The sequence below is a fragment of the Thrips palmi genome, unplaced genomic scaffold (genome assembly GCF_012932325.1).
Source record: "Thrips palmi isolate BJ-2018 unplaced genomic scaffold, TpBJ-2018v1 HiC_scaffold_3, whole genome shotgun sequence".
Taxonomy (NCBI): Eukaryota; Metazoa; Arthropoda; class Insecta; order Thysanoptera; family Thripidae; genus Thrips; species Thrips palmi.
Window position 1 is genome coordinate 11968412 of NW_023144630.1, and position 12648 is coordinate 11981059.

The following is a 12648-nucleotide window of genomic DNA, read 5'->3' on the forward strand; positions in this document are numbered from 1 at the left end:
GTACAGTGCAAAGTACGCGTTTTGTACTTTTCTTCCCCAACCTACCCCTACCTTATTCTTTTACATTCATTTTGTTATTGTTTCTTGGTCATTGGTATGTTACGTGTATTTCTTCCACTCGTTTTCTCAGTGTTGTGTTATTTATATTTTTACATTTGCTTTGCAAATTGGCATGTTTATCAATTTTTACCGTTTTCAAGCTAATAAGTCTAGAAATAGAGGTTTTTGAACCCATCACCGTTAGCAAGACGCGTTTCATGGCAGGGGCGATATACTGCATACTTATTTGCATGTTTAGTCGTCAATTCTCGCTCTCAGCTCAGGAGAAGACTGCTGCCTCTGAAACGGCTGTGTTTGTTGTGACAGAGCATATCCAGGTATGGTTTCTATCAAGAATTTCTGCTGTGGCACCGAGAACTGACTTGGAGTACCTCAAAACCATCACCAGAGATGTACTTCGCAACAAGAAGAATGATGCTCGGAAGACCATGTGGAAAACTGCGGGGGGGAAATTTTTGGGACATTTGTGGTATCTGTGCCCTGAACTGGCCACTTTGGCTTTATTTGATAGACAGGTAGACCAGGAGACCAAACTGTCTATTGTGGCTGCGATGAATGCAGGGGAGGACATGGAGGAAGACGATTTGCCTAATAAGGGGTTCATAGTCAAGTTAGAAAATTCGGTATTGTCATTGACACTTCCCAGTTTTGTTAACGCAGGGTCCAAATATTTCTTCCACAAGTTGGGTGTCCAGCCTGACTTTTTATCTTTGCACCCATCAGAATGGCCTTCTAACAGTAATTTTAAGGAAATTGAAGTCCTCGTCAAAAACCTCCCTGTTGTAAATGACGCAGCGGAGAGGAATGTGAGAATAGCAACAGATTTCCACAATATACTCACAAAAAATGAAGACCAAAGACAAGGCTTGTTCCTCAATGTTGCAAACGACCGCAAAAGTGTTAGTCAAAAATAAACTTAATTATGCTTGTCATTTCAGTAATGTGCAACTTTAACCAAACAATTCTATTGAGTTTTCAGATGTGATATTTCTAATTACCAAATGCTAAGGTGCCATGTGCCATATTAAACATTTAACGTGAAATAAATAAAAAAAATCAAAGTGAGAACGTTATTTTTACCATCCAGAAACCCCTTAAAATACACAAAAACTACAAAAATCGGTATTATTTATTAGCGATCGGTACTAAACTTAGTGGGATCGCTTCCAAAATGTTACCAGATTATTGATGAAGTGATTTTGAGCAGTTTTTGTTCCCTTAAAATTTTTGTAGGCCGCCCCTGGGACGAGATACGGGCAAAATTAGGGTATTTTCCGGCCTTTTGGGCGTTTGAAATTTCCCGCCCTCTGCGCGACCCCTAAATTACGTCGCAGCGACTTCCGGTTTTTTTCTATAAGTTTCTCTTGACCCAAAAATACTTTTGCCGTGCTAGCCCGTTGACAAACTTCAACTTACCGGAAACGGTCGGGGTCCACGGCCACCTGGCGGATGAAGGCCGCTGCCTCGTCGCCGCAGTCCACCGCGGACACGGCGCTGCCCCAAACCCTGGCGTGACATTTGTGGCAGGTCAGCTCAATGCACAATGGTAGTGTCAATTTACTATCCATATGTATGGTCGTATTTTTGCATACGAAACTGAAATTGGGGACAATTTTTCCATATTACGTATGCTGAAGTACTTTAAAAATACGCTGAACAGGTACCGGCCTATTTTATGTAACATTTTTTAAATATGTACAAATATGGCAATAGTTTTCGACAAAAGTACAGGAATTCAGCTTCATGTGCAAGGGGTCTGCCACTTCTTGCACTCAGTGTGCGTGTCCAGCCTACTCCCACTCACTTAGATTTTAGCTAAACAAGGTAGGTTTACGCCAGACCGCGTCTTGTCGTAACAGGCTTCGCGATGTCTCGCGGCCTGTTCCTCCAATCCGCGCCTGGCGTACCTACCTTGGCCTGCGGCGCTAGCCTGCCTTCGGCAGGCATTGGCTTGTCCATCGTCGGTTACTTCTTACGTGTTGCATGCTGTGGGGCTCCGCCCCCCAGACCCCCCTTAATTCTAGAAAGAGTTGCTTAATCTACAGATAACACGATCTTGACCCTTGTAACTTTTTAACTTGTCGAGGCTGGGGGGCTCCGCCCCCCAGACCCCCTTTCTTCAAGACAGAGGTGATCTACCTGCAAAAAAACTCGATTTTTCGCCGTTTTTTAGGTGTTTTTCGGCTATAAAAACTGAACCGGTTGAGCTAGGACAGTGAAATTTCGCGTGTGCCGAGCCAAAAACATACCTAATAAGCCTGCAAAATCTCAGCCAGATCGGCCGAGCCGTTCAGGAGGAGTAGTGTACACACACACACACACACACACGGACACACAGACAGACAAAACTTTTCAACCGCGCTGGAGTAACGGGCTTCGCTATCGCTCAGCCAAAAAACACCTGTAACCACCTGTAAGTAGGCAGCACTGAAAATAAAAAGGTGAGTCATTTGACTCTTTAAGGGATACTGAAATGTACGACCAAAAAAGGGACATACTTAAATGTATGACCGAAAAATGGTCAATTTATTTTGTGATACATCACCAAGCTAAAGGAGAGCCAGCCTGTTTCGCTGGTGTCTGACCTTTTTACGGTCATACATTTAAGTTTGACATTCTTGCGGTCACACATTTGGCTTTGGCTTTTTTTTTCAGTCACACCTTTTGTATGACCAAAAGTTGGTCAGATGTCCATTCTTTGAATTGCAGTGAATTTGTGGGACAAACGCCTGAGAGAAGGCAGAAAAGTTTGACATGGCTGGCTGAGTTGAGTGCACTGTGGGAAAAAATCACAGTAAATCCTGTAGTGATTAGTACAGCTGTCACTGTAGTTTAGAGTACAGGATTTACTGTACTTTTTTAACAGGATCTACTGTACTTTGTACGGGATTTACTGTACCACAGGAGTGAAGTACGGAATATCCTGTAGCAGGTACAGTAGATACTGTAGCCAGGCACGGTAAATCCTGTGTTCTGAACTACAGTAAATCCCAGCAAAAAAATTAACGGGATTCACTGTGATTTTTTCGCACAGTGTGGAATGAGAGTGGATCCACCACCGCTGCAAGGGGCACCACTCACGTTATTTTCCTGCACGTCTGCGTCTTGAGCTGGGCAGTGTCGAGGATAAGAGGCTGGTCCGCCAGTGGGCTGCGCATCTCCACGACGTCCTGGTTCTGGTCGCCGTCCTGGCCAGCCACGGCCTTGGCCACGGCCACCACCGAGACCGTCATCAGGCCGGTGTGGCTGCGGCCTGTGACGAAGCGGCCGTTGCGGTCTACCGCCACAAACGACCTGGCAAGCGAGATTTATGTTTGAACCGGTGCACTGGTAAAACTGACGCGTAGTTGTAAGCTTCATTCAAGCATACAACTACGCTTAGTTTTACCAGTTGTTTAATCCATCAATGTGATTCGGAGAAAGCCCACTGTTTAGGAAGTTCCCAGTATCGCCGCTAGAGGGCTCCTGTGGTCAAGCCACCACGCCGTACTGCGTACTAACGTCAGTAGTCATCAAGGAATTACAGCCGCTTTTTAGCAGATGATACCTTTTCTTAAAAACATACCTTAAACTAACTACAAGACATATAAAGGTGTCAGCTAGCTTTTACTCGAGAGTCCAAAAACCTAGTGCATATTCTAACAATATAATGGGGGCTGGCTGCCGGGGCGGGATGGTGCGTCTGTCTGTCTGGCTGGCTGTGCCTGCCTGCGCCGCAGCCTGCGCGGAATTCGACAATGGCACCCCCTTCTGGCGCGCGGCGGCCGGGCCTGCGCGCAACATTGACCATCCCTCCCCGCTACACTGTGGCAAAAAGCTACGGAAAATTCTGTAAACAGCTTGTGGTAATTCTCCGTAGGCCCCTTATCAATATTCTCCGTAGGCTCTTACAGTATTTTCTGTAGGACCGCACAGTCTTCTCCGTAAGACCTTACAGTGATCTCCGTAGGACTATACAGTCTTCGAGGTCCTACGGGGAAGACTGTGCGGACTTACAGAGAATACTGTATGGCCCTACGGAGAATACTGTAAGAGCCTACGGAGAATATTGATAAGAGGGCTACGGAGAATACTGGCAAAAAATTAACAGGATTTTCCGTACCTTTTTGCCACAGTGATACAGCGCAGATGCACCGCGTGCTCGCAATCCAACGGGCACGGCGCGGTGGTGGTGCAGGCCACGGCACAAAGGACTCAGTTTTTAACAGATGATACCTTTGCTTTAAAACATACACCTAAAACTATTAAATACTATCTTTGGAATGAGCCCATACTACCCCGTAGAAGAAAACCAAACGAGTATCATCTGCTTTCATTAACGTTCGTTGAATGACTATCTTTGGAATGAGCCCATACTACCCCGTAGAAGAAAACCAAACGAGTATCATCTGCTTTCATTAACGTTCGTTGAATGAGATTTTTTTCAATGTTTGCAGTCCCAGAAGTTTTGGGAATCGACAATGGACCACCATTAAACGCATGGGATTTTGCTAGCTTTTGCAATTGGACATTCGGACATTTCTCACATCACAAGCAGTCCTAAGTATCCCAGAAGTAACGCATTGAGATGACACCATTGGAACAAGACCCCTGAGAAACCTCACAGATGATAATGTTAGTACCTATAGCTGGTTGTTTCCTAGGAAACAACCAGCTATAGGTACTAACATTATCATCTGTGAGAGTAATCTGTAATGTGTATGTAACTTATATTGTATCGGGAATTCCTTGTTTTCTGTCGCATTGACATTTGTTATTCATAACAATTTGTTTTGTCATTGCTATGTCTGTAGGGGTAGGTTGGGTAATAAAAGTACACTCGAGGCTCGGGTAAGAAAAGAACACCCGTTAAATCTCTGAACTGAAACTACACTGAACCATCACGTTAGTGGTTTTAGAATGATTGGTCATCCCGCTGACAAAAAAAAATTTAGCCCAGTTCTACATATTATAATATTTAGAATCAAACTGCACGTTTGAAAAACATTAAAAAAAATAACTATGAAAATCTTTTTTTTAAATGTTTGTACTTTAAAGTACAGCTTCCTGCAGAATCAGCCGACAGTCCAATGTAAGGTACCACCTTATAGCTTAGACCATCATCTTTGAAAAACAGTGCCGTTCGATGCTCTTAGGCTTCAATACAATTTTTAACAAGTGTAAAAATGAAATGGGGAAGTAAAGTACAGTCGGCTGGGGAAGAAAAGTACAGGCATTGGGGAAGAAAAGAACACCCTCTAAGAAACTAAAAGCGGGATGAAAATTGAATTGATCACGGAAATAGATTTGATTAGGCGAGACAAGCAAAAAATGTCAACACAAGTTATAGAATTAGACTAGAAATAAACAAGTTATTGGGCATTTACGTGAAAAGGGGAAGAAAAGTACAAAAATGCTGTACCCACTTATCTCTGAGAAACGGCTTCTTGGACCTTCTGTGATGAGTCCATGTAGAATCAGAACCAATTGACCGATTTTGACGAAACTTGAACTAATGGCAAGTGAAAGCTCTCCACTTTAGGGGTAAACGTGTATTGAGCCAAGATTGGTGGTCTCCTACTTCGAAATCGCAATTCTTTTCGTTGTACTTTTCTTTCCCGGTGGTGTACTTTTCTTACCCTTTTCGAGGAGTTCCGAAATCACATACATTTCAGCATGTTGTACGTAATGTGGGGAACTATAATCAATGCACAGTGATCCATTTCATTAGGAAGGCATTGGATTACAAGTTCACGAGAGCAGAATAGTTGAATCCTCATTTGCAACTTCTGTACAGTGCAAAGTACGCGTTTTGTACTTTTCTTCCCCAACCTACCCCTACCTTATTCTTTTACATTCATTTTGTTATTGTTTCTTGGTCATTGGTATGTTACGTGTATTTCTTCCACTCGTTTTCTCAGTGTTGTGTTATTTATATTTTTACATTTGCTTTGCAAATTGGCATGTTGATCAATTTTCACCGTTGTCAAGCTAATAAGTCTAGAAATAGAGGTTTTTGTACGGTTTCATTTTTTGTATCAATTAAGGTGTTTGAAGTATTTAAGTTTTGGTACTATGTTAAGCCTTCTCTTCGGAATGTTAGATTTAAGCTCGCTTCAAGTTTTTTCTTTAAAAGCTATGTAAGTGTAGTGTAGGGCACTATAAGTGAGAAGGACGGGTAAAGGACGATAGTGAGTAGAGGTTCACTTGGTTTATTGAGGGGTCCGCACAGCTCGGGACTAGGCCACCGACTGTTGGCCAGCTCTGAGGAGCGGTCCAATTTATAGTTTGGGCAACAGTGACACCTTGCTAGGTGGGTGCTTTCAGAAAGCGAGACAATAGTGGAACCTTGGCCAAGGAAGGGGAGTCCATACCAGAGTCAGGAAGAAGAATAGAAATCAGAACTGACACTTGTTGCTTTTCACTTTGTACTGACTGTAAATCGCTACACCACTCCCCCTTAAAAAGAAATTCAAAATTACTTGTTGCCTCAAACTTTACAATTCGTTTAGCTCAAATCTTCCCACGTTGAACCTGTCAATTACTATCACACCTAGGCCAACTCAGGGCAAGGCTGTCCAGACCTTCCCTGACACGCCGTCAGTGATCAAAATAATTTAAAATAAAATGTAGCATTGCTGGTCCTCTAGATAGAGTGGCTATGTCAGCGACGCTCATGGCACGTCCAAAGAACTCGTTAAGGACGCCGTCCTGAGGTGCAACTGTCGCACCTGACCAGCAATAAGAAATTGATTAGTCTGCTTCTGCTTCTGAAGGTTTCTGGGTCTTGGATATGGTCGTTCAGTATCACTTGAAGCTCTGGGTCTCGGAGACTGAGGTTATAATTTCTTTGAAGCTCTAGGAGGTGTTGTCGCGGCTGTCGCTGGAAGTTCTGGGATGTGTTGCAGTTCTCGTAGTTTTCTCCTGGAAACACACAAAACACTCTGCACAGTATTTTTGCCACCTATTCCCCCCTAACTAAAAGAGTGGGTGTTTTGCCTTGGTGTTTCCTAATCCCTGACTAGCTAGCTAAAATCCTATCTAAAAACACCATTGAAATCTAAGAAACCTATGAATTGCACTTCAGCTCGAATACTTAACTTTGAACAAGACAGGGTACGGCTTTCCATGGCACAGCAGATGACTGAAGGCTGCAACTGGTGCGAAGTTCTGGTAGTCATCTCACTGGCCTGAAAGTCTTGTTGCAAAACTCTTGACCTGACAATGTCTTCTGCTTGACAACTTGGATTTTCTCAATGTCTGACTTCTGAACTTGTACTCATTGACTGTACTGACTCCATGAACTGACTGTAGTAAATGTTAATAATGTATCAAATTTTTAAGTGATAAAATTTTCAAGACTGACTTTAAAAACTGGTGGTGAGTACTTCCACTTTTTCATTTAGTTTTGAACTTTTGACTCGAACACTTCAGTGACTAACTTGACTTTTGTTTTCCAGTACACCTTTTGACTCCAGTTGGACTAGTGGAAATAACCTGTCTTTCACATGTAAACAGAGAGAACCTAGTGCTCACCCTGCAGCATAAAACGTTTTCATGTCTTGTTAATTTAGTGCCAGTGTTTCCTAGAGTAATTGAGTCGTGAAACACAAAAGCGCGGTAAGGGACTTGACCCACAAACGGGCTTACTTTGTGTTTTGTTTGTGTAGAAAGCACTCAACGCGGCCAAAAGGCGGGTTACGAGTGTTCCTCTAAAATTTGTTTCAAGCATTTGACCTTTGTTGGGAGAGTCCAAAAGGGGTACCAGGAACAAAAGGGTTGTCAACAGTTATTATTTTATATTTCAAAATTTTCAATTAGATGTTTAAAATTCAAAAGCATTAAACGAGTTCAGTTCAATATAGAAGTTACTGCGTTTGGTACAGAATTGGGTTTCAGGCAAACTTTTCAACATGACACGAGGAAAACAAGACATTCATTTACTTTTAAAGGCACACATGACACCTGACTGGACCGGTACATATGAAAAGGTAAGTTTCACACTATTATTCAGTTTTACATTGAGTAAAAAGACCCGTTTTAACTCTATCACTCCTTTGCAGATTTGTAACACTCTGAGGCTGGATCACATCACTTTCTCTTTGCTTCACTTCAATACTTTTTGGCCATTCCTTGATCGTTTCTGGATGCAGGACTTCCACTCTCTTTGCTTGTCCTCATCCTCCTTCATGGTGACGCTCACAGAAACCTGTCAGACAACTACTACGCAATGAAGTACCAGGATGTGGACAGTATCCGTGGCATTCTTTTTGGTGTATCGTCATCCCAGGCTTCTCGTGGCTCATCCATGCGCTGGTCTCCACCAGCTCATCAGCCTTTCACTTTTTGTCAACCAGGTTTGTCAACTTTTCACCATCTTTCACTTTTCATCAACTTTTGGTTCACTTTTCATCATTTCTTTGCACTGCTCTCTGTCAGCAAACCCTCAGTTTCTGACCTCCAATGCAACGGGACTTTTTATTCTGGACCAGGCTTAACACATCTGTCCTTTTACAAACTCTATAAACTTTTTCTTTACCGTCAATTACTCTTCAAATTTTATTCATCGGTCCAGACTGGTTCCTGTGTGTTGTAATAATTCTGTTAGCTTCTTTTGTGTCTAATCATTATGTTGTTTCTCTCTTTTCTTTCCAGACTAATAGTCGTCTTCTCCTTCATACTCATATTCTTCTTCGTCTTCTTCTGCTACTGCCAGCTTCACCCTTTTGGTAGGACTCTCTTTTGGAGCCAAGAGCAAGCCCCTGTTGAGATTCTTCACCGCATCAGCCAGTGTGTTGCAGGAGGCAAAGGCAAGGCATTCTGCTGCATGCCTGTCATGAAGACCTTTCACAAAGGCCGTTACTAGAGCCTCTTGTAAATCTGATTCAGCGTATGATGGCATATACTCTCTGCCAACTCTCTCCAGCTCCCGAGCGAAATCCTGTATTGTCTGTTCTGGTTTTTGCACCAAAGATTCAAAGTTTCTTTTCCGCTGCCAAAGTGACGTTTTTGCTGTGAACATTTTCTTCAGAATGTCATCCAATGCTTCCAGTGTAGGCGACTTTTTCTGCTGGTCCAGCATTGGCAAGACCATCAATGCTTTGCCTCGTAGAGCTGCAATGAGCTTTTGTTCTTGCTCCACTCTTGACAGTTTGTTCGTTATGGCCTGGAATTGACTCCGCCACATGGAATAGCAAATTTCGCCATCATATTCAGGAACACGAACGTAGTTACTGGGCGCCTGCTGAGCTTGGAACTGCTGTTGCTGTTGTAACTGCTGCTGCTCCAGCCATTGTTGAAATTGCTGCTGCTGCGTCGTCATTATTTGTGTCACCATTTCGAGGACTCCCGGCGGGACGTGACGCACATCCTCTTCTTGCTCGTTCTGCTCTTCTTCATCTCCATCTTGAACTCGTCGGGGAAGACGTCCACGAGCACGAGCCGCACCACGGCCTCGGCCACGACCACGGCCTCGACCGCGACCTCTGCCGCGCCCTCGGCCTGCAGGCGGCGCGTCGTCGGCTTCGGCCTGCTCACGGGGAAGGCCATCCGGCTCAGGCTGCTCGTTGGCGTTGGCCCGCTCTTCGTCTGGTTCGGGACCAACGCGAGCATCTTGTCTACGGGACGGCTGCATAATACAGCGATGTCTTGTGAACTTGTGTTTTCTTTTCCGTGTACTTCCCCTGAAATTCCCTTGACCTAACGACGGTAACTAGCACGAGCGCGAGCGAGCTCTGCTTCTCAGTTCCGTCCACTCACTCCGTGTCTTAACAGCACGTTTTTACAAACTGCTTTCGTTAATCCACCTCTTTTACGTTATCCGAACAGCTCTTGTGCTTACGTTTGAAACAGCGCACTCCTGAGTGGTTTACGTTTCAAACAGCGCCAGGCTTACGTTCGTCTAACCCTTTCAAACTGTCAACTGATCAGCACAAATAATAGGCTTACGACCAGCTAACCCAAGCGCTCAGAGAAGTGTAGGACTGCACAGACTGGTAGTGGCTTACGCTCCACAAGAAAGCAGCACGACTATCCAGCCAGGCAATACCTCCTTACACCTCCTACAGGGCCGACACGACCCGTCTACTCAATCACACGTCACTCTCTCGTCCTCCTTCAAAAACGTAGGGAAAACCCACGCAATATCGCCAGTTTAACCGCTGTCACCACTTGTAGTGTAGGGCACTATAAGTGAGAAGGACGGGTAAAGGACGATAGTGAGTAGAGGTTCACTTGGTTTATTGAGGGGTCCGCACAGCTCGGGACTAGGCCACCGACTGTTGGCCAGCTCTGAGGAGCGGTCCAATTTATAGTTTGGGCAACAGTGACACCTTGCTAGGTGGGTGCTTTCAGAAAGCGAGACAATAGTGGAACCTTGGCCAAGGAAGGGGAGTCCATACCAGAGTCAGGAAGAAGAATAGAAATCAGAACTGACACTTGTTGCTTTTCACTTTGTACTGACTGTAAATCGCTACATAAGCATCCTTTTTCTTTTCAATAAAAGAGGGATGTTTGGGATGTTCCCAGTGATGTACTCCACTACGGTGTGTATACCCCGCGCTCCTTGTGGTTCCGGCTTCTGCCGTTAGCGCTAGCGCTGTTGGCTTCCTACTTCCGCACTGAGTCGCGCTCTATCGGAGCTTCAATCAGTGTATCCTCCAGCCAGTCCGAAATATACCACCGTACCGTCAACAAGTGCCTTTTCTACTACCCAACTACACAACACCCAGTATCGCCGCTAGAGGGCACCTGTAGTCAAACCACCACACCGTACTGCGTTCTGACCAGAGCTGTCAGTTCTGTCTTGGCCTTAGAGCATTAAACATCCTAAGCTAACGAACGTGTGTCTCTCAGTAACCAGTCCCGTTCACCACACCCACCTGTCCCGCAGCAGCCCCAGGGTGGGCCCGGCCTCCCTGGCCGTCAGCTTGTCGGCGGCGACCGGCTTGCCGGACTTGAGGGGGAACAGGTAGAGCTCGCTGAGCGTGCCGACGCGCCGCCACTCGGAGTCCGCGGGGATCTTGTGCTTGAGCAGTCTGCGTGTCACCGCCACTCCCAGTGCTGCGACGCCGACCACAGCCACAGCAGCAAAAGCCACGCTGTGGCCTGCCAAAGACAAAAAATACAACTTCCGCTAGGATTTTGAACCGTCACCACAGAGATCGAAAGGGTAAGTAAGACATCTGTGCTAGGTTTGAAAATGCCCGGAAAGTTTCCAGAAACATTGAAAAAAACAGTGTTTTTCTCCGGTTTTTTCCCTGGCCTCGGAAAAATTGGAAAGATTCAGCCTGAAAAGTAGGCAAAAAGTCGGGCATTTCGCCTGAAAGTAGGCTAAAAGCATACCTTTATCCCTATGTGAACACGATTCTCAGTGCACTCATACTACTAATACCCTGTTATGATTCCTTCTCGTGCGTTTTTTTGAGCTTGCTGTTGTGAACCTCGGGTTGTCAGTATAAGTTAAGTTGTAACAAAGCACAAAAATAGAAGTTCACAGTGCTTAAAAACTAATTTTTCCTTTTTTCCCAATTTTCTGTTTTTTTTTTCAACTTTTCCGGTTTTTTTCCGACCATTTGAAAGTTTCCGGAAAATTTGCATCTCTAATCTGTGCATTTTTCGGCAACTTCAAAAGTAAACTGCTACCAATAACTACCACAAACGTACACAAATTTCTGGCAAATTTTTTATCAGGATTTTATTGTACATTCGAAGTACAACAATTGTTCTACAAAGTACAATGGAACCGGCATGACGAGTGCTGTGCAGTCCAGGCCTCGTTGTGGTTTGAACCATTCTCGATGTACTTTATCCGTGTTGTAATTTTAAAGTACAGTTTATGTTCTACTTTTGATGTACTTTTCACACTTCCTTGCAGTATATCACCGATAAAAGGTCACAGGCTATTTTGATGCCACATTTCCAAAACGCTTGAAGTCAAGCGTTATAACCACCACGCTTGGGGAAAGGCCCAGAAGTACGCTCTTGAGCGATTCTCACGTTTCGGGGTAGTTTTGGCGTCTCTGATTTGCCGAAGGTGAGAAATATCCAATTAAGTTTTTCTGATTATTGGGGTCCTGGATGATACTAGAGTTATGGCAATGGTATTTATAGTAAAGACCTTGTACTACCTTCCTAAAAACATGAGCCATAAGATATTCCCATACGTTTTAGTGGTTGTTTTGATCACGGAAATTACGTTATCACGGAAGTTACAAAGTGTGAAAATCGGCTTTAACGGCTGACTCGGGCCTGCTGTGGCTTAAAAATCGTTCCAGGGTCAAATGATACTCTAAGCCCGACATTTAAGCGGAAAATTTTTTCACCAAGTGCTGCTGCAACATTGGGTAAAGGGTGCCACGGAAGTTACAGGTAATTGTTGATACACGCCATTTTATAATGCTCTAGCCCGCTTTGAGACCGTGTACAGCATCTTAGATTTCCGCGACCCATGCAATTATATTCCAGGGACTCCACTTTGATGGCTTGTGTCATGGAAAGTTTAAAGTTTGGCTTGGGGAGAAGTCCAGAGCTGCCTTTTCGAAATTTGTGTAGTGAAATTGAATGTACGGTGGACATTTTTCGTTACAGCATAAGTACCTTTGAAAGAAG

General features: G+C 44.3%; 2 protein-coding genes across 2 annotated transcripts; one reads left to right on the forward strand and one right to left on the reverse strand.

Moving 5' to 3' along the window:
• The first annotated feature begins 255 nt into the window (after positions 1 to 255).
• Positions 256 to 1172, forward strand: LOC117648205. Its single transcript, XM_034390551.1, has one exon. It carries the CDS (start codon positions 258 to 260, stop codon positions 972 to 974), a length of 717 nt encoding a protein of 238 aa, XP_034246442.1. The 5' UTR covers positions 256 to 257; the 3' UTR covers positions 975 to 1172.
• A 300-nt stretch (positions 1173 to 1472) lies between these two features.
• Positions 1473 to 11652, reverse strand: LOC117647882 (mitochondrial amidoxime reducing component 2-like). The gene is made up of 4 exons (XM_034389854.1): positions 11610 to 11652; positions 10920 to 11145; positions 3142 to 3354; positions 1473 to 1566 (listed from the first exon to the last, which is right to left on the reverse strand). The coding sequence occupies exons 1-4, from the start codon at positions 11650 to 11652 to the stop codon at positions 1473 to 1475; spliced, it is 576 nt and encodes a 191-aa protein (XP_034245745.1).
• Positions 11653 to 12648: the final 996 nt, after the last annotated feature.